Source organism: Parasteatoda tepidariorum, chromosome 10 (genome assembly GCF_043381705.1).
Source record: "Parasteatoda tepidariorum isolate YZ-2023 chromosome 10, CAS_Ptep_4.0, whole genome shotgun sequence".
NCBI classification, from domain to species: domain Eukaryota; kingdom Metazoa; phylum Arthropoda; class Arachnida; order Araneae; family Theridiidae; genus Parasteatoda; species Parasteatoda tepidariorum.
The window spans coordinates 45,285,277-45,308,635 of NC_092213.1; the positions used below are offsets into that span (position 1 = coordinate 45,285,277).

A 23,359-nucleotide genomic window follows, 5' to 3' on the forward strand; every position below is an offset into this window, starting at 1 on the left:
TAACAGTCACATATGTCAATAGGGAATTTTCAAGGGAAAAAGATAGGGAAATTTAAATAGTATCAACAAAATGTTTTAGATCGTGTTGAAGCCTTCACTATTGAAAACAATTGCTTTATTACTGGAGCTTAAAAAATATATTTAATGGTGAAAATATAAAAATCAAAAGGCTGTTAATTATCAAGAAAGATAACTAACAAGAAATAAAATGAAAATGGATAACTATGAACCTGATGTTTACAGGTAACCTCACTTTTCTTACTTATTGAAAACAAAAAAAAGTAAATGAATAAAACAATAAAATAAATTTTTGCACAGGATCTTGAAAATAATAAAAAATATAAACATCCTAATCTTTAATTAATCCTAATCTTTATCCTTTAAATAATTTTTTTAGTGAAGATGCTGTAAACAATCTCAGAGTAGCTCATTTTAAACATAAAATATACATAAAATATTTTTTAGAAATTCTTTAAACAAAAGCATCCTTAGCAATTTTTAAGGGAAGAGAACAATCTAAACAATTCTTTAAATAAAAAGAATTCAGTGCAATTTTTTATGGATAAAATAGACTTAAACAAGTTTACTTAGCGATTATACCAAATAATTTTTCAATAAATTGCTAAAACAGATATGTATTTTCTGAATAAATTAAAAACTTTTATCATTGAAAATTTTTATAATAAAAGAAAGTTTAAAAATAATAATGCAAAATTCATTTTTAGTATAAGAATTGCAACTTACTTTTGTTTAAACTTAAATCAGCTGGCAAATTATACCTACACCTGAGATTTTTAAACATTTTACACTTTTATAAACAATATTGCTGGGTATTGCTATTAGATAAATTCGTTGTTATTACGATGATAAAATAAAAAAACATTTTGATTTACTGCAAAAAAATTTTTAATTTGTACCTTTTTCATAAGAACAACTTATTTAAAAGTAATATAACCCTTCTCAGAGACAGTAAAGCTTATAAATTTATGTTTAAAATTTATTTAATTAGGTTTTTAAATAATTAGAAAATCAAGCAGGAAAAATTTAGACCTAAGCTGACAGGCTTCATAATTAAAATCTTAGATATCTAATCTATGTTATGACTTAAAAAAAAAATTTCATCTTTAGTAAATATTTTTATTTTTAAAACCTAGATCTAATATTTTCAATTCTTTAACATAAAAAAATAATGATTTTATAATTATTAAAGTAGTGGAGTTCCACAACAGAAATATAAGGTTTAAAAGCAAAAAGAGTTATGAAAAGGGCAATTTTTTCTTCAACTTAGACCAAAAACGACCTACACTCAGAAGAAAACAACAATCACACAAGTGGTAGCAAAACTGTTAATTATTTGTCATACAAAAATCACCTTAATAAGTAATGAACACTTCTTTTTTTTATTAATTAACTGTAACTATGCCACTGTAACTCTGCTTAAAATCAGACTGATTTTTTCCTTTTCTTATGGAATGACAATGAGAAAATTGGTTTTTTGTTGAAGGAAAAACAAAAGCTTCATAAAATTAAATTAAATGAAGAACTAATAATCAATAGGTTTTAGTTGTATACTTATATGAGATATATATATATGAGAAATGTTTTGAGTTTTTAAATTGATATTACATAGTAATAACAAGCACTCCAAATATGACTGATCAATGATGACTGATCAAGAGGATGGGAAAAATCAAAGAAATTTTAAAAGAGACATAAATGAATATACACATAGATATTCCTCTTCATTTCAAATTAGAACATAAGGATTCGATCATAACTTTTTATCTCATTTACACAGCTTTTCACACAGCATTCACAACTTTTTATCTCTATTTGTAGCCAGACATTTTGCCTTTCTCCGTGTTTTTTCTATTGTTTTCAATTTGTTTACAATCGCCCTGCACCAAGTATAGTATGTCTAAAGTAAGAACTCACCTAACCATTCGTCTGGACTCGTGGTGGTGACTATAGTAACGAGGCATAACTATTTCAAGTAGGGGTTTGGTTCGGGTCGGAGAGAGAAAAGAAATTTTTTTCTTCATTCTTTTATGTTAGTCCTAGAGTGAAGAGAAGCTACCCTCCCTGAAATGCACTATTCTTGTTTCCATAGCAACAGACGGCCTCAGACTTCGTGTCGGGGGGAGTTCTTACCGTAGACAAACTATATTTTTAGTTCTTCCTCTTTATTCTACTGTCCCCGATGCTTCTAAACAAAAACTTGTTTGCGTTAAATTTTTCAGGTTTAAGGAGAACATGACCTATCTATTGCCATTTACGTTTTTCAATTTCCAGATCAATCAGTTTCTGTTTTGCTTTTCAAAGGAATTCTGCATTACAAATTTCACAGAACCACTTGATACGCAAGATACTTCTTAAACAGTTGTTAAGAAATAATTGAAGTTTTTTTCATGTTATTTTTATTGGAATGCCATGTAGCAGATCCATATATAGTAGGACAGATTTAACATTATATTGAAAATTCTAAATTTTGTTGAATTTGCTGTTTTTTTCTTCTAGAATTTATTAAGAATAGCATAACTGCTTTGTGCTTTGTTTAATCTATTTAGTTTATCTTCATCAGTTTCTCCTTTGTTGTTAATTATAGAAATGAATAGTTTTCTACATTTTATATAAGAAATTAGGAATTAAGACTTACGGAACTTCAAAATTAGTTACATAGTCAGAAGACTAATTGAGAACAACTATATCTTGAAAGTAATCATCACATGCAGCAACAATGTAATGCAGCAAGAGGGAAAAGTAACAGACACCTGTGCAAATGAAACCGTTGAATTGATAATTACAAAAAAAAACATTGGTTTATAAATAAAACTATACGATGAGAAAAAATCTCAGATGGCACAAAAATAAAAATATTATATAGCTTCAGTTCTATAAACAAGATCCCTCTTGGTTTTGAAATGCAAAATGGCAGAAGTAAACAAGAGACAAACAAGTTGAAATTCCATTGTAAGTCGTTTGGTTAAATTTTTTATTTATTGCAACTTGTTTGTATCATATTTTCTTCTGCCATTTAGTGATATAAATGGTTTGGTTAAATCACCTTTTTTTCGTTTATGAAATATTTTTGCCACATGTTTTCTTCTGCTATTTTGTGCTTAAACTTGTTTATAGAACCAAAACTATAATGTCATTTTTTGCACTTGATTTGCATTGTTTACCTTTATTTATACATAGCACAAAGTGCACTATCTTCATTCGGAAATCGCTTTAAAAAATTTCATAGTCAGCTGTGCCATCTGTTGATGAACTTTATTACTAATTTTGGCATTTAGTGGGAATTTTCTAATTTCTTAAGCATAATACAGCAAGCCATGCATTTCAAACTCCTACTGTTTTTTTTTTACTGATTTTTTCAATCTTCAAATATTGTTTGGCACAAACAATAAACACACATAAAAATTAAAGAAATATACTGTCGGTAATATGTAATAATAGATAGTAACAAGTGTGATGACAAATTTATGAATTCAAAATAACTTTTTAACTGGTAATTTTTAATATATAAAATAAAAAAGAACATACAACTAAATATAAATCAAAACATTTTTCACAAAAAAATATATGTATATATTTTATACAAAATGTTCTTTTTACAGCTTGTCAGAAAGAGTGGACAAGATGGAAAATTCTATTGGCAACATTGTGTCTAAAATTGATGCAGTTCTAAATAAGATGGCAGCAATGGACAGAGCAAAAGTGAAAAGACGAGAGAACATGAACAAAATTTTGAATACAATTTCTGAGGTAAATCACATAAAACAAATACAAATTTTGGGTTTGCTAACAAGCATAAAAAATGTTTTAAAATTAATTTAAATAAATCATTTTTCACTTTCACATGCATTTAGAAAGTAGGATAATAAAAAAATTAAATTATGAATACTTTTAACTATTATTTTAAAGTTTAAATCTTACTGAACTCAGTGCTCTCAAAAATTATTTAATAATATTTAATTTTTATAGCTTTTAACAAATAAAATATTTCATTAAGCAACAAACGGTAAATGTTTGAAAAAATTTTAATGAAAAAGAAATTTAACATATTTAAAAGTGGATAAAGTTAATACATTCGAAAGTATATCTTCAAATTTACTAAAACTTAATGATTTTTAGTTTATTGATTTATTTTACATGATGTATTTGATGTATGTGAATAAAAAAGGCAAAATAATCCATTTTTATTATAATGATTAAGTATTAATAACTTGACTTTAGCGTAAATACAAAAAGAAATAATAAATAAAAATGTCCAATGTAAATTTTACTGTGCACAAACTTTTTAAAGTATCCAATTTCCGCATGTTTTAAAACATCACATGAAGGATTTATTTATAGTTATAAGCCATTATTTCCGAAAAAATAAAAATTATATTACATAGTTTTTCACTCATTTATTTACAATAATTTTTTTAAAAACTTTTGTTTGCACTTGATCTCTAAGAACTACATTTAACCATCATTAAAACAGCATAAAGACAACTGCTATAATCGATTAACAATTACTTTAATCAATGTAAATAAGGTTGAAAAACATTTTAAACACAGAATAAAACTGTGATAAATACGCTGCAAAAAATAACTAAGCATACATTTCTCCAAGCATTATTTTGAATGTTATCACATTGAAGTACTATGCTATTACATAATTTCAAATGTTATTACATATTTTATAGCAAATAGTTTTGCTTAGTATGACTGAATACGTGATTGAAAAAGGACAATAGCTTGAATTAAATAAAACATTCAATTTCAAATTACTTTTTAATAAATAACTCGAACAAAACCTATGTTTTAACAAGAATAACAATCATCAAATTTTACAATGCTCTTTAAATTTAATAATAAAGAAATTTCAGAGTAAAAAGAGATTAATACTTAAAAGTATTACAAATATATAGAGTTCTAGATAATTAAAAAAAAAGTAAATTATGTAATAAAACATCCTTTTTTTAAAAAAAAATTCCCTTATATGGTGCAAAAGAAAAATGTTTAAATGCAAATAAAATTTAGTAAATTTTGTGATTGATTAAATTCAGTAAAAATATCATAAAAATTTAATAAAGCCTGTATAACATCATTTAAAAATTAATAATTAAATTACTTTCAAATAATAATATAAATTAAATTATATATTAAGTAAATTATCATCATTATACAATAAGTATGAAATCTCTAAGTGAAAAAAAGTTAATGTGAATTACTTATGAATTACAGAGTGGTGACCTTGATGAAAAATCAAAAAGACACCACATGGAAAAAATGGTAAGAGAAGAATTACAAAGATGGGACTCAGATTCCTCGCTGAGAGTTCCATCCGGCAGTAAGGATAGCATTGTAAGTAATAATGCAGATTAATACTAGAATATTTTTCAATTTTTTGCATGGTTGACATACATTATTCTGTATAAAATACATAACAAATAATTTTTAAAGTGTGAACCTATTAAACAATTAATATTGTCGTAAATAATTGTATGAAACACGTGTCTTTTTTATTTAAAAAATATTTCAAAAGTACAAAATTAAAAACTGTAACTACTTAAATATAATTTAAAAAATTTAAATTATTAAACTCACAATTTTTAATTAACATAAAGAATGTTGTGTGCCAAATATCATGAAGGGTGTTCTGAAATGCAGGGTGTTCTGAAACCGATGCCCTTACACATACCTTTTCAAAAATGTAGTTAACAAGAATTGACCAGATATTAAAACGTTTTTGTTTTTCCCTCCGTTATATATACTTGTGTTCTGTTGAGTTGCGTTATTTTTATCCTGTGTCAATTGCCCCAGCCATTATATATATATATACTTATTTGTAATCCCTAATAGGAAGATTATTTTAACTTCTATTTTGGTAAGTATACATATTAAATGTGATAACTGCCAACCCATCTGTATATAATATTAGGTGTTTAAATATTTAGTGAAGGGGAATTTGCTGTACCTTGAGATTTTTATTTATATGTTAATGTTATATGTTGAGATTTTTATTTATATGTTAGTCAAATTTTCAATTTTAAAACAAAAATTTAGATACATAAATGTTTACTTCCTGTAATATATTTTTTCCACGTTAAAAAAAAAAGAAAACAAATAAGCCAATTAAAGTAGAACCTGCAAACTGTCCCATAGTACATTTTCTGGTATCGTAAGACAATTTTATCTCAATTAAATTTATAAAAATAAACATTTTTAAAGGCACTAGATGCAGAAAATACATATAGCAGATTAATTTCAAAATGAATAGAAATTCTAAATTAATTTATAAAAGAGTTAGTGTAGAATTGCTTTAATTGAGCAAACATGAGCTTGCATGACTCATAAGTTCTTACACCATTTACTGAAACAAGAATTGTAGTTATTAATATCACATTCCGCATGCTCCCTATTAGATAGTTCAAGTTGACTAAAGTAATGGTTCATAAAAGAACATTAAAAATAACAGTATAACTTATTACAAAGAAAAGATTTTAAAATTACTCACGCTTGTTTTGCAAAAATATTAATATTTAGTATGCTTGAAACATAATACTATATTTAATATGTTTCTTTTTTTTAGTCACCTAAGAAAAGTAAATAGCTGGATGAAAAAGAATGCCGACAAAATGATTAGATATCTTTTAAAAGGAAATAAAAAATATGATCCACAGAAATAGATAAAATATATGTATACAATCATCTCTAGCAAATAATAAAAATTGTAAATTATAATTAATAAATAATATTTGAAATGTGGTGCATAGCTTTCCAATGAATTCTAAAGAATATACATAGTTCATAAGACAAAAGTGATCCTTATATACTTAAAGCTTTACAAAAGATCTTTTATATACACAGTTCTTCGAACAGCATTACTATAACCTTCTTTAAAATGAAACCATACTTGCTCATCTCTCGGATCTTTATTTTCTATATATAAAAAATAATAATAAAATGAATGCAAAATGAGTAATTTTATTTCACACAAATTGATAACTTAAATAACAATCATAAAGAATAGAACAGTGATGTACAGTGTGCAAAAAAATAAATGGAATGCAAAAAAATAAATGGCACCTTGAATAACTTTTGATCTGATGATAGGATCGTCAAATACTAGGACTCCATCTTAATGGTTTGAGGGGGGTGACCTCAAATATGCTAATTAATTAGAGCAGAGGATATTTTTAATTATGAAATAAGACACAAAAATATGTATTCTCAAAATAAAAATACATTTTTTCGGCAGATTCCGATTTCTAACCCCCAAAATATAAAGGATAGCCACAATCTGGGAAATGTGGTCCTAATAGTTTGATCAGAAAGTTTGGGCCACTTTATGTTACTTTTTGCATATTTCACTATATCTCATAACTTTTTAAGGAAATTTTAAAAAANTATTTTCTGTATATAAAAAATAATAATAAAATGAATGTAAAATGAATAATTTTATTTCACACAAATTGATGATAACTTAAATAAAGATCATAAAGAATAGGATAGTGATGTACAGTGTGCAAAAAAAATAAATGAATCACCTTGAATAACTTTTGATCTAATAATAGGATCGTCAAACACTAGGACTCAATCTTAATGGTTTGAGGGACATGACCTCAAATATGCTAATTAATTAGAGCAGAAGATATTTTAAATTATGAAATAGGACACAAAAACATACATTCTCAGAATAAATATACATTTTTTGACAGATTCAGATTTCTGACTCCCAAAATATAAAGGATAGCCACAATCTGGGAAATGTGGTCCTAATAGTTTGATCAGAAAGTTTGGACCACTTTATGTTACTTTTTGCGTATTTCACTATAGCTCATTACTTTATAAGGAAATTTTTAAAAAATTGTGCACAGGATTTTATAATTGTGCACAATTATAAAATCTGTTTATCCAAAGATAATTAATTCCAAGCAAAAATATATTTTAGTAAATACGTATTATGCGTTATTATGTCATTTAATAACAGTAAAAAAAAAGATTTATTGTAAGGTATAAAATTTTTCACATTTTTTTAAAGAATGTAATTTTACATGGCAAAATACCAAGTTTGGGTGAAATTGGTCAAATAGTTTCCAATAAATCAAATTTTAAAAATACGACCATTTTTTTGTTTATTCAGCAAATTTATGTTTTTGTGTATATCGTCTGCAGTAAAAAATTTTATACCTAACAATTTATTTTTTGACTATTATTTAGAAAAAATAATAAAAAATAATGAATGTTTACTAAAATTATCCTTGGATAAACTATTTTATAATTGTGTGTTCTAATTTTGGGTTCAGAAATCCAAATCTGTTAAAGAAAGGTATGTTTATTCAAAAAGTATGTTTTTGTGTCTGATCTTGTAACTTAAAATATAGTCTGCACTAATTAATTAGCATATTTAAAGTCATCTCCTCCAACCATTAAGATTAGGGCCCAGCAGGTGAAGATCCGATCATTAGATCAAACAATATTCAAGGTGGTCCAGTTAATTTTTTTTTGCACAATGTACCTCATTTGCCTGCCCCAGGCTAACAAGGTACTGATTCTGTCGGATACAATGTGGTCTACATCTAAACCAACATTTGACTTAACTCTACCAAAGAAGAAATGTTACAAAATCCAAAAACAAACAAAAAAAATTACAAACACATAAAAAGTGGTGTACAGACGAGGATCAAAACAAAGTTTAAGAAAATAAGTTCAAAACTAATAAGGTGAAAAAAATATATTTTGATTGAAAAATTTATTTACATTCAATTCATGAATACAAGTTCAGATTCAAAAATACATAGAAAAATATTAAGACCTTAAAAATTTGTGAAGATAGTAATATTTTAATTTTTTTAACCAACAATACAATGTTAGTATTTTTATTTCTTTTATGTCATGTCCGAAAAAGAACAGGATGTTTTTTAAACTCACTAAGTATTTGTACACACAGGGATGCTTTAACTATTACCAATTTAGCAACCATTGAAAAAATTGAGCAATGTTTAAAATGAAAATGCTTAAAATGTAAAAATGTTTTCTAAAATCAATAGTTTTTATTCGTACTGATTAATGATTAATTTAAAATTGAAGGGTGTGTATAATACTCATAAAGTTTTCCTCACTCATAAAATTTTTGATTTTATTTATCGAATTTAGTTATTCAAACAAAATATTGTTCAGGTACTACTTTTATGAGATGCACTTGATTTTAATTCATGCGGTACACATAAACAGATGAAAATGAAACCGAATTTTTTTCTTCTTTTAAAAATGAAATCACTAGAACTTTTAAAAAAAAGCATATTACGATCAATTTTTGTTTTTGAATAATTATATAGAACATGGAACAAAAGGTTCAAAACTAGAAGGACCCAACTAATTTTTTTTTTCCTATAAAAAGAAACAGCACCACAAAATTTATAAAATTTATGGATATTGCATAACTGATTTGTACACACAGGGATGCTCAGGAAGACAAAAAATATTAAAAAATTCAATGAACAAATTAAAAATTAGGACCTTTTAAATCATAATTACCTGAAGATTTTTTTGAACTTGCAGTTTGAACTATAACTCGGCCAAAGAAATCAACCATGGGCTAAATATAAAAAACCGAAAATTACAAAAAAGAAAATTGCCCATAATGAAACACAGAAATATTGAATATATATATACTTTGTCTTCAATTATTTGTTTTTTAGGAGCTACTTTAACTTCTGACTGCTTGTTGTTGGCAGCTTTAGTAAGTTTTGCTGCTTTATCATCAGCACCAGAATCACCTTTTCTCATCTGCTCCATCTCAACCTAAAGACAAATTTTTGATAAAATTTATAAAAATGTTTCGTAATTTAAAACATTATAGTCAGATTGTTTGCTAAATTGTTCCAATTGTGTGAGAATTGTTCCAACATTTCCACTAAAAAACATCAGTGCGAAAAAAGTTATACTATAATTTTTTAATAGAGTGCGAGATATTTTTTTAATAATACTGGGAGCTTAGCAATAATTTATTAATGCTAAATTGAGCAGAAATAGAAAAGAGTTAATCTTAGTTTTTCCCTTGCAGGAGCTAAAAAAAGGCAAGACCAAAAGACATTCAAATCCTATCCGAGATTATTAAACATTCAAAATTATTCTATCTAAAAGATCAAAAAAACATTAAACTAAGCAAAATAAAAAAAAGAGCAAAAATACATTAAACTAACATAAATAAAAGGGAAAATATTACATTTCAAATAGCTGTTTAAGAAACTATTTGTCACACACCGTGATAGGTAATCAATATTACATTGTAAAACCCATGATAAAAATCTCAGGTAATGTACACTGAAAAAAATACATAAATTTTTGTTTCCTCATTAAAAAACTGAAGGGCTTGGGGTGATATAGTATTATGCTACACATTTTCCAAGAGGAACATTTTTATGTTGAAGTGTTCATTAGTATTGCCTCCAAGTAGGTACTTCATAAGTTTCTATAAACTTAAATAGAAAACAACACAATAAATATAAACATCCTATTGCCTACATCTAAACATTATTGTTCATAAAAAATACCTATAAAAATACTCACCTTAATGATCTGAAAATGGCACTTACCATTAGAGAGATTTTGCATAGTGTTTGTCTTACATTAACCTTATTTTCTATTCTTTAGTGATTCTGTGATTTGTAGACAAGTTTTCGTACAATGCGATGTGAAATTTGTGCTGCTTAAATTAGCATTAAAGTTAGTGGGAGGCCAGAACACAATACTAAATCTCTCTGTCATATTCACCTAAATCCTTTAAAGATAAGGCTAATATTAACTTTACATTTCATAATTTCAAAGAAAAATGTAAATGCACACACAAATACTTTAATTTTCTTGAACTATTCTTTTTAACTTTAAACACAATTAATGAATCATAAGAAATATTATTTAAACTATATTCACGTTCAGTTGATTGTACAATTTAATAGCACAAGATACATAAATGACTCTAAAGTAATAGATATAAACAGAAACACAAAATCTAATAACGCTTTTGAAAAATTGCAGCAAACTAAGTGTGATGCAACAAAAAAAATAAAAAATTAAAATAGAAAAGATCATTTCAGAGTGATTGGACTCATCTATACCAGAAGACATACATGACAGGTAATTCTAAATTTTAACCCTAAGTTAAACATTTATGTATAAATTATAAAAATATGTGCAAGTAAAACAGTTTTGAAAAATACCTCTCTAGCAATCATCTGTTTTGTTGAATATGTTAAAACTTTCTTTGGTTTTATTTCACTAAATCGTATCAGTTCTTCAATATTGCTGTAATATAGAGAAAGTATGTACAAATGTTATAACTAAAATTGATAAAAAAATAAAATTTTAATTGAAATAAAATCAATACTTACGGATCTAAAACATAAGTATAAGTGCCATCCATTAATCGCTCTTGACGATAAGTCAGCTTAAATGCCAACATCAACTCTATAACTCTAGAGAGTTCATTTTTTTCTCTTTCACTATATAATTGGGTATTCACCTATAAAAATATAGCCACTATTTCAGAATTGATAATAAGACTTAATCAATTAGACAAAGAAATATGTAATAAGTTTAGTATTTACATACACATTTAATCTACTAACCTGACAAAAAAAAAGTTAAAAGAGTATAATTTATATTTTATAAAAAGAGTTTAAAAACTAAAAGAAACCTGACTTTCTCATTGTCTGCAAAAGTCTTTTAGAACTTAGTTGTTGGAATCAAAAACTAAATAAAATAAAATGTGGAATAGTTGGTATCAAAGTTGGTAATGGTAAAAAATTCATTTAAAAGAATTCATAAAATTTATATATATAATAATTTATAAATTATATAGTTCATAAAATTATTAACATTCATATGTTAAATACTTTTACTATTAAAACTTATGCTGAATACTATTACACTTATAATGCATAGTTGTTTCCTTGAGATTTCATATTCAGTATATCTTCATTAGATATTTCATAGTTAACTATACAAGACTACCTATAAAACAATTAATAGTATTATCTTTCATTTTAGATTCGTAAAAATAACTTAATTCGTAAATTTCCCTCTTTCAATTTTTAAATAAAATTCATAATCAAAGATAAAAAGGGGGATCCAGTTAACAAGAAAGACTTTTAAGAATGTTCTAGTTGGATCTTATGCAAAAAAAAAATATTATTTTTCTATTTATTTATTTTAACATGTTGACTGCCGCAAGCGTTAGCAGTGAAATCTCCTTGAGGCCACTTTGTACCACTGTACAAAGCATATCCTGCTAAGTACTTACACTGATATTTTAATAATTCAAGTCTCTGGTGGTCACAAGAATAATATCTCACTCTGTTCCTTTCCACGGTATCATGTCTGTTTATTTGTGTCTATTGCTTCTCATCTCACCGCTTTACACGATCAGTTTGAATCTGTGCCGAGTAAAGAGGAGTATAACTTAAAACCTTTACCCTAATTCATTAAAATTTCGAAAAGTAAAATGGAAACCTTATTTCTTAGTGGGTCAAATAGCAGTGAACACTTTTAGGAGGTTTACAATAATTTTCTTAATAAATCATTTTTGTATTACTTTTATAACAATTCGATGGTTTTGTTACTTCCTGTAAAATATCCCTTCAAATTCTTACAAATATGCTTCGCAAGAAATCAAATAAGCGTCACACCAATAAGGGTGATGCGGCCCGATCAGAAACTTTACTGCCACCCAAATGTGGGTGATGCGGCCTGATCAGAAACTTTACTGTCACCCAAATGTGGGTGATGCGGCCCTATCAGAAATTTTGCTGTCACCCAAATAAGGGTGACATGGCAGTCAACGTGTTAAATAAAAATATTCAGATTTTTGAGTCTAAAAAAGAGTGTAAAAATACTAAAATATTTGGTGCCAGCAGCAATTTTTTAAGTGTCAAGGAAGTTCTAGAGCCTATCTTTAAAGGGTTCCAAGGAAGTTCCGTAACTCTTTAAAGATAGGCTTGATCAGAAACTTTACTGCCACCCAAATGTGGGTGATGCGGCCTGATCAGAAACTTTACTGCCACCCAAATGTGAGTGATGCAGCCCTATCAGAAATTTTGCTGTCACCCAAATAAGGGTGACATGGCAGTCAACGTGTTAAATAAAAATATTCAGATTTTTGAGTCTAAAAAAGGGTGTAAAAATACTAAAATATTTGGTGCCAGCAGCAACTTTTTAAGTGTCAAGGAAGCCAACTACCAGAAATTTTTCAATATTTTGTTATGTATTTCGATAAAAAATATATACATTTGTACATTAATGGAAGAAAAAAAACATACTTCAAATATTAAAAATATATATACTTGAGAAATTTGAACATAACATATTTAAATACTCACTGGTCTTAAATTTGGCTTAATAATTTCCAGAAGAAATGGGAAAACATCAACAAGCAACATAGTTGGATTCAAAAAAGTTTTAAGCGAAGAAACCATATCTTTAATCATACTAGACAATGTATTCTGCAATTGAGATCCTTTGGCTTTGTGCTTTGAAAAAAATAAAAAACAGTAGATTTAGTATTTAATTTTAAAAACCTCTTTAAAAATGAAATCAAAAAAGTATGCACTTTAAAAGTTTGCAACTTAATATTTAAAAGGGGAAACAACGAAAATGATATTGAACTCTTAACTTACCACTAGTAAGTAATACAATTGAGATCCTTTCAACTCAGTGCTTTGATTGAAAAAAATTTATAATAACAAATAAAATAACAAAAATGGCAAATTTAAAATTTAATTTTAAAAAACTCTCAAAAAAAAGTTTTAAAAAAAACATACACATTAGGTACGGCAAATTAATATTAAAAATGGGACAAAAAATGCTACCAAAACCTAATTAGTAAGGATTGCAATTTTTTTTTTTGCTCTGTACTTTCAATAAAAAATTACAAAATGGCAGATTTACTAATTAATTTCAGGCCAATCAAACTCTGTAGTGGTCAGAGAGCCGACCTCGAATTAGAAAGTTCCTGGGTTCATATCCCTTCCCAGACAAAGCATGGCTGTTCTTTCGTTCTCCTTACTATCTGTCCTTACTGTGAGAGCAACGTTGACCCACCTGATATAGTGCCCCTTAAAGAGTGGCCAGCAAATCTATCTTACTGATACCTGAACGACAAGTGTCAATCAGGTGGGCATTGAAAAAAATAATAATTCACTAGAGAAACCTTGTCAAAAATGAAGTTAAAAAAACTATGCACATTAGAGATTACAAATTAATATTTAAAGGAGGGAAAAAAATCTATAAAATTTTTAAATATCACCTTAGTGGTCCAACAAATTTAGGAAGCATTTTCATTTTTATCTCACTTAAATATTAATTTGCAACCCCTAATGATTGTCATTTGTTCACTACAGTTTAACAATAATTGTAAAAATATATATTAAGAGTGATCATTATAGAACTCCTTTGACACAGAGAACGTAAACAATTAAGCAAATTACTTCATAATATGCAGAGGGATAAGAGATATGTGCAAAAGAATTGGAAGAGTACAGCATATGAAAGGCTACAGCTGGATATGGCAAATATGGTAGTAAGAAATATAGTTGACTATGAGCTATTTGCTGTTGTATGATATCCCCAAAACACATCCATTCCGAACCTTTCCAAACCTATAAATATAACGAAAAATAGATATTAATTAATTTAAAATATTTAAACATGATGTAAAGGCTGAAATAAATTATTGCTGATATTTCACCTGTAGTTCTTAAATACCATCTATACAAATTTCGCTATTTCTAGGGTGCTGTATTTTTTAAAAAAATTTATCTGTTTCAAATAACAAAACATTTCTATAAATAAATCATTTATTTGAATAATATATATAAAATTATTTTCAAGAAATAAGTACTTATAAAAAAATAAGTTTAGTGCTATTAAAACTAAGCTTACAAAAATAATAAAAATTATTTAAATGACGAATTGTAGAGAAAAAAAATTGGAAATACATAAAGGAAAGAAAATGAAGTAAAATTTTCCAATTAACAATTTAAAAAAAATAATAAATACAGCACACCACATCTACTAATGAGAAATATTAAAAACGGGGATGTGCATAAAAATAAAACATGCACAACAATTTACATTTTTGATAAAAACTTTAAACTTTAATAAAATAAAATTAAGGATTGCTCATCTGCCAAGTGGTGGTTGAAAGTTTTCAAACAAAACTCGAAAAAACATCTACACATTTTTGTAATTTTTACACGTATTTCTCAATGTAAATAGACAAATAGCACAACATTTTTTGGCTAAAGTAACTAACCTTGTAAAAATATCATCCTCCAATTTTTGTTTCTAAAAAACAATTCTGCATTGAAATTTTATAGCTAAATCGCTCTTAAATTCCGAACAATTAGCAAATTTTATTATTTTTAAAGTTTTAAAAAAAGAATACATTTTTAGTAAACTATTTGATAAATCATAGAATTTTCAATCTGCTTTCTAATATTTAAAGTTTATATTTGAAAGTTCGTTTCCAAATAGAATGAAAGTAATATACCTTTTGGATAACATATTACTTTACACTTGACAAAATTAGTTTTTCAATATCTTAATAGGTAGAGTTTTGAGTTGGTTTTTAATGTATAATTTTAGGTTCTGGTTATTTATTAAAAAAAAAGAGAATAAAACACTTATCGGATATAAAATTATTCTTCAGTAATAGATTTTAAGCTAACAAAAGAAAAATACTAACACACTTTTTTTTTTTTTTTAAACAAATAGAAAACAAATAGAGTTTTTATACACTATAGCATAAGCAAACAACAGCTCTGAAGGTTAAAGCCAGTCAGAATGTTTTAACATTGTAAATGATTCTATATTGTAACATAAAATTATAATAATTTAAAATGCGTGATTTATTCAAAATTTTTATACTTTTTTCTCTAAAATTTACTAAAAGTATAAGCATAAATTAAAGATGCATACAAACATATTTAAAAGCTTATTTTGGAATGACAATGATATATTTTTTTTCATTTATTTAATTTCTAAGGAACAAAGAAAATTAAAAGGAGTGGTAAAAATTCTCTTGCCCAAAAATAAATTTTTTAAAAAAAATTTATAACTTAAAATAAACTTTAAAAAGAAACATCATTAAATATTCATTAAAATTGCCATGGAAATTGAATAATTACACATGAATTAATCACTTTAAGAATTTTTTTCTTCACCAGTTGATCGAAACTAGTTAAATAATCTTAAAAACAGTAGAAGATAAGTATGAAATAATATTGTGCTCTTTTTTTCTTTTTTGTAGAAATTTTTTTTCATTTTAATTAAAATTTACTAACTAAATTTCTTCTTCAACTTCACTAAACAGCTTGAATTTGCGTATTTTTTAATTTAAAAAAAACTTTTAGAATATGAAAATCATCAATGATAAAATAAATTATAAGAGAAACAAAAATAAAATTTAAATTTAACTGTCAAATAATATTTAAAGAATATATAGAGAATACATTTATAAAGATACTAACAAAATAAAACATTTAAAACTAAAAAAAATAAATAAATAGAATACCATGTCAATGCTTCTATGCTTGAATTTCGTATTCAAATAGTTTTCAAAAATCCCTACATTAACTTTCTCATAGTCACCGAATGCTTGTACAGTTTGAAAGATTTCTCTGAAACTGTAATAAAAAAATAAAGCTTATTAGATCAGAAAGATTTCAATCCAACAATCATAAAAGATGATATAGAAAGATGGTTATTACGATTTATTGACTTTATAATGAAATACATCTTGCCACACTGCAAATAAGCTTTTTTGCATGTCCTTTTGTCCAATATGCATTCCTTTTATGTCAGATATTCTCAACTCTTTTTTACTCCGATGAATAAACTATAGAAAAATAATTAAAAATTATACCAAATTAAAAATAATCAGAACAATTAATTGAAAGATTTATTAATATCATCAAATAAAATATTCAACTTTTTTAATGATTAACACTTTAAATGTTGACATGAAATTCAGCACACAGTTTGAATCTGGTTTCTTTCTGGTACTGCAAACCAGTTTCTTGCTATGTTATTTGATAGGAAATATTTTGGCAGTCAGATGGTCATTAAATATTCTATGCTTTTTTTCATTAGGATCATATAACCATTTCAGAACACGGGAACAAGTGTAGAAATGCCTAAAACTTGGCATGCTACAAAACCACAGTAAAAAGCAAAATTGCTTTTTTTTAAAAAAATCTATTTTAACAGCAAAAAATTTATGATAGTTTAACTGTGCCATTTTTTAAATATTATAATAATGATATTTGGATTCATCATATTGGTTCAATGCTTAGGGAAAGGTATTTTTATAACTAAAGCTAATTTCTCTGAATCATTACTTTAATATTAAGCCATTAACTCATTAACTTACTAATATTTTCCCCTTAGACCATTAAATAGGGCAATTTTATCAGCTTTCTAACAGTATACAATATGTCATGCCATCTATTGACAGAAAAGAAGAAACAATAAGAGAAAGCGACAGCTGCTCAGCCCATCTCAGTACCAGCAGTGCAATAGCAGGCTTAAAAGCTGCAGCAGGTTGTATAAGCTAATGAGTTAAAAGCCCAACTTTTTTTTCTTCTTTAGAACAAAATTTATTTTATCCCTCAAAATGAAAGATAAAAAATCGGAAAAAATCTACTCCATTGATTTATAAACATCTATATTGATACAAATACATATTTATTCAATCTGATAAATTGGACAATAACTAAAAATTATGATGAACTTTTGAACATACAGGAAAGAGATAAAAAAAAGAAGTAAAATAGGTAAGTTCCGGTAATAAAAAAGAAAAGAAAACATTTGAAATAACAATTGAAAATATTACTTTTGGAATAGTATGTTTAACAATATTCATATTTCAAATCAGCAACACGGGTTGAAAAGTATCAAACGTAATACAATAGAACCTTGATCAATCATTCCTCAAGTTACCATTCATTGCAAACGATAGATATGAGAAAACAATAAATGCGGGTCAAATTAAAGTATCAAAAAATGACTCGAAAATTTATGAAATGTAATTCATAAATTTACATTAAGCATAAAAAAAATGAATCAAAAAAATGCAAAATTCAATGCAAATGCATTATGCAAAATTATTAATGATGCAATTCAAAATATTGGAATCCAATCAAAATAATCTGATTCAAAATAATTACTGAATTATTTTACATTGAAATTAATAATTTTAGAAGCCTATGCATGCTTAGAATCCTTCAGCTCATCAAAATGTACATAAGCATTAAATTTTCAAAATTACAAATAAATACAATTATATTTTATCCAGAAAACAAGAGCAAAAAAGAAGATTAAAAATCATTCAAGTAGCATATACTTATATAGCTAGAAAAGATCAAAAAAAAGTTGTAAAAATTTCTTCTTTACAATTGAAAACACCAAACAAAAGTGATTGTTAGGTTTTACAAATTGTCTATTATAATTCAGAGCTGATTTATAATTGACAATTGTAAAGACAAAACAAATATTCACACCAAACAATTATAAATCAGAGTTTATTTATTATTCACAATTGTTAACACCAAACAATAAAGAAAAGTTTAGATTAGCCTTTATTTTTTTATAGCTCACTGTATCATATACAGTAGTGAGCACATCAATTGAATCAAACAAATATTATTGAAAACAACAATTTATCTATTATCTAATATCTTTATCACATTTATCATATCTTACATTATTTATCTAACATCTATATTAAACCATTTTACTTTTTATTGCTATTAAATATGCCCTATTTACGTTCTAGGGACAAATTTCACTCATATGGACATAGTTTCTACCAGAATATTTCGGTTCTTTACTGCTTCTTCATTCCTACATCATACTTGAATCAATGAGAAAATGAGGATGCTTTCTATTTTTGCAATCCATGTTTATAAATTTTTTTAATGAAAAACACCAAAAACATTTTCTTTCTTCTATTCATTGAAAAATCTAAATATTTACATTTAATTCAATCAAAAAGCTCATGTAATAAATTATTAACATAATATACTACTGTATATTATATTTATATTTTACAATGTTGATCAAGTAACTATAAAATACATTTTTAGTAAACNATTATAGGTTAAAAAACTTGTCACCTTAAGTAAAATCATGAAATGCATCATTTTATAGCAATGAGGTTGATGCTCAGGGTTTGCATTTCTTACTATGCATAGGGTCAACTAACTGAGGTAACCATTAACATGGATCAGCTTGTTTATTTTAGGGTGATTAGGTGTCTTTCATGCAAAATCTTAATAATGTTGTTCATATTACTATTTTTAAATGACAACAAAAAAATTTCATCAGGCCAGAAGAACATGTAACTGGTTTTATAAACACTCACACATTCTATTAGCCAGGAAAATCCAGGGGTGATTGTGAGCCCAAGTCAAAATTCCGGAAAATTTCTTGAGTTTAAAAAAAAGAAGAAAAAAACAGTTTAAATTGAAAAATTAGAAAAAAATTTAAACAAGGTTTTTTTCCTTTATCTCAATATTTCTTAGTTTACTTAAAATATATTTGAAATTTTAATTAAAATTTACAAATATGTCTTTCTTTCTTGAGTTTATGATTATAACTACTTATGATTATTATTACTTATAAAAAATGAATATTAATCATGAATATAAGCTTATAAAGTATCTCTCTGGCTCTCCCTTACAAACAAATAAAATAAACTGTGTTTTTAAGTTCCACCACTGAAAATTTGATTTCTGGAAACTTCTGTGATCAATAATTTTTAGAAACGTCTGGACCTTCGATCTCCGGAAACTTCCGGATCACTGTTAGCAATTTTTCCGGAGCACAATCAGTCCTGGATGAGACAATTAAATAACCGGACTGGTCTTAAAAATTAGCTTTATTGAAAACACTTTACAAATTTCGTTAATCCCTCTCGACATACTCCCCCTTCCTATCAATAAATCGCTGCATATGACATTTCCACAGCTCAAAGCAGTGCTGCAGGTCATTTAGCGTCAACTTCTTCAGAAAGTCTGCATATTTTGCTGACACAGACTGAAAATATGTTTCATTCAATGCACTTTTCCCTTTTGGAATACAGGTAGAAGTCGCATGGTGTATGATCTAATGAGTATGGTGGATGCTCAAGCACAGTAAAGTGTTTTTTCATCAAGAACTGTTTCATAAAGAGTGCATCGTGCGTCGGGGCGTTAACTTGATGCAAAATCTGCGAGTTGTTGCTCCACAAATTTGGCCTTTTCTTCTTCATTCCTTTTCTAAATTTTCTTAGAACTTCTATGTAGGTTTACCATTTGGCTGCTGGTTAACCATTTGGCCTTGAGGTACCATACTATCAAGAGGATACTATTAACATCCAAAAAAACGAAAGACTTTACTGCGTGGGACCACATAGTGGAGAGAGAAGAATGATGATAGCCAGGTTCCAAACTTTTCATCGGGTGCACCTTAACGATGTGGCGCAAAGACTTTACCTAAGGTTGATCTCCTGATCAGGAACTGATACTCGGTGAAGACATCTAACGGGACCGCATGGCTAAGTGACTCACAGGACGCAATATACGAATATCTTATCCTTTCCTTATTTCGTCAGCAATCAAAGTTCAAACATAATAAGAATTCATGACAAGTTCATCAATTAAAAATCCAACACATCCATGTGTTGAGTCCTCCCTGTGTGCTTCAAGGAGTAAAAATATTAATTTATGTAATCAGCATATTTGAGACATCTGCAGTTAAAATTTACGAAATAGATGATTTGTAATTTACTGAATTTATGGAGTTGAAAAAGTAAAACTATATGAATTATTACAAACTTGAAGCACACTGGGGGGGGAAATCAAGCACGCAGCTCAAAAAAAGAAGAAGCTGCACTCTCGAGATCTACGGGGAATACTGGTCTATCTCCAAAAGATAGCGTCCCCTCCTTAGCAGTTGCGAGAATCTCTAAAGATGAGCTAGGAGTCGAGCCCTAGAGATCCTGCAACGTCAACGAAGAGGGCGCTCCTGTTGGAGACAGCCCAGTAAGTATTAGGAAAAGTAAACATTGTGGTGATCCCAAGATCACACCACAGACTTTTATTTTGAACCTGCTCATTCAAGCTTTTCTTGCCCCTGGAGATGTGGATATCTTCAAGTGCAAGGACTGTCATTTAGATTCAGGGTCAAACTAAAAAATCTACATTTCGTCACATGTGATGACTTTTTCAATATGTTCAGGTTCTTCTGCGAAGCATTTCGTAATGTCAGAGCAAATGTTTTTCCTGTTCATTTTTTGCTCACATGTCAGGTTTTTTGGTACCAGTTTTGCGAAAACCTCTGCCATATGCAAGTCTTCAGTCAAAATTTTCATTATTGTCTCTGTGTCAATGTTTGCATTCGAACACTCATATGTCGGTCTTGACATATGATTTCATCATTTTTTTTAAAATCTTTTTAACAGTTCTTCAAGTCGCAAGATAACTAGAACATTCATTATATTCAGCAAGCTTCTAACCTTCCGATTCCAAAAATCGTTTGTGCCATCTAAAGATTTGACCATGTGACATGCAATTATCTCTAAACACCTCCTCAATCATTTTAAAACATTCAGTTAAAGCTATTCCTTAATTTCACTAGGAAATTCAAATTAGTGCAGTGCTCGATTTTAAAGCTTATCATGATTGTAGCACTTTGTCTCAACAATGGCTTGCCGAAACAAGGATAAAAAAACATAATAAACTAGATAGAAGGATGGAAAACATGCCACAAGCACCAAAAGCATCAACAACTAGAGCATGCATAGTCCGGTTACTTAACTGCCACACCTCGTACGTGAGTGAGAGAATAGAGTGGAAGGATAGACTTTTTTTAATTTCCCCACCAAACTTATAAAGTTAATTTATTACTGTTGTGTTAATTTATTACAGTTGTGTTAAGCCTCATTTAACAAAATTGAAAAAAAAGTGTAAATATTAATTAAAACTTGTATTCACAGTTATAATTCTTAAATAAGTTACCCTAAAGCATATGAATATTATTATTAACAGCTTAAAGAACATATTTAGGAACAAAAGACTGAAATTTTATGAATAAACATTCCAGAAAATTGACTTTAAAGTTATTATATCATATAAGATGTGATGGTCAGTAAAGGGTCAAACATAATATAGTTCTCTATGCTTAAATGAGTACATCAAACAAATGAGTTACAATTATATAAAAAAATGTACAAGGTTAACTCACAATGAAATACACTCAAAAATGCAAATATGTAAACAAAATGTCTGAATTGAAAAATGCATTTGATGAATTAAAAACGCAAAATAATAGAAAAAATTATTTTTATTTTAAATTAATAGCAATGAAATATACTAAAAAATACCTAAAATTGACAGTATAATAGTTATAAACAAACAAAATGTTTAATGATAAAAAAAAATTTTTTACCTGAAGTGTTGATAAACATGAACGAATGTCATTGCATGTCTTTTCACACAATAATGTTAAAGCAGCTACATCAGCATCAAATCCCTCTTTTGAAGCAACCTTTTTAAAGGACAAATTTTAGATGATTCAATTTTTAACATTTTATACATACTTTCTTTTGACAAAAATGTATAATTACTTCATGCAGGCGAGATGTTAAACGTGCAGGAAGAGTGGGAGGAAAATTCAACACAAGAGCAAGTTGTCTAAGAGGCTTTAGAGCTGAACTATATCTGAATTCAAAATTAAAAAAAGTTTAAATAACTTTTAATAAAAAAAACTGAAATAAAACTATAAATAATATATATAGTGGTTATAATTAACTTTTCGCTTACGGCTGGTACAACTGATGCTCCAGATTAGCAGGTGCTATCAGGCGCCATAGACAAAAGGTTAAAGTCAGACAGTGATCACCAACATACTGTAACTCTAACTTAAGAACTCTTCTTATCAGTTTTCTGGAGCACTATCGCTTAAAATATTTAAAGTAGGGGTGGGGTTTAAGGGCATGGTTTAACGAGTGTCAGTAAGGGATGCATGAAAAACTTCCCTTCTTTGAATATGCTTTATATTGCTTCCATGGCAACAGAGAACCCCAAACTGTATGATAGGAGTTTTTTAGGAGTTAGACAGACATTAGATATCTTTCTAGTTAACTTTATGTTGGTCTAAATAGGGTCTAAACCTACAGTCAATAGTCTAGTTTGGTCAAGTAAATTTTCATACATGTTATATGGTAAAAGAAATCTGCAGTAAAAAATAATTCACATTTCTAACACTTGATGGCACTTTCAGGGTTCATCTCAGAAAAATTTTCGATTGGTTTCAATTTTCA

General features: G+C 27.2%; 2 protein-coding genes across 2 annotated transcripts in view; one reads left to right on the top strand and one right to left on the bottom strand.

The window, feature by feature from the left end:
• The window catches only part of LOC107444384 (polycystin-2), a 40,965-nt gene extending 34,203 nt beyond the window's left edge, over window positions 1-6,762 (top strand). Inside the window, exons 15-17 of the mRNA XM_016058498.3 lie at window positions 3,621-3,768; window positions 5,239-5,358; window positions 6,587-6,762. Coding sequence (XP_015913984.2) covers window positions 3,621-3,768; window positions 5,239-5,358; window positions 6,587-6,607 — 289 coding nt within the window. The 3' untranslated portion in view covers window positions 6,608-6,762. The remainder of the gene's footprint in view (window positions 1-3,620; window positions 3,769-5,238; window positions 5,359-6,586) is intronic.
• LOC107444376 (chromosome transmission fidelity protein 18 homolog) overlaps window positions 3,498-23,359 on the bottom strand; it is a 33,049-nt gene continuing 13,187 nt past the window's right edge. The window contains exons 13-23 of the mRNA XM_043040405.2: window positions 22,664-22,757; window positions 22,486-22,584; window positions 16,767-16,894; window positions 16,571-16,682; window positions 14,484-14,654; window positions 13,377-13,526; window positions 11,391-11,521; window positions 11,220-11,304; window positions 9,673-9,801; window positions 9,535-9,595; window positions 3,498-6,936 (exon numbers count right to left, since the gene is read on the bottom strand). Of these exons, the coding sequence (XP_042896339.1) occupies window positions 6,839-6,936; window positions 9,535-9,595; window positions 9,673-9,801; window positions 11,220-11,304; window positions 11,391-11,521; window positions 13,377-13,526; window positions 14,484-14,654; window positions 16,571-16,682; window positions 16,767-16,894; window positions 22,486-22,584; window positions 22,664-22,757 (1,258 nt within the window). The 3' untranslated portion in view covers window positions 3,498-6,838. The remainder of the gene's footprint in view (window positions 6,937-9,534; window positions 9,596-9,672; window positions 9,802-11,219; window positions 11,305-11,390; window positions 11,522-13,376; window positions 13,527-14,483; window positions 14,655-16,570; window positions 16,683-16,766; window positions 16,895-22,485; window positions 22,585-22,663; window positions 22,758-23,359) is intronic.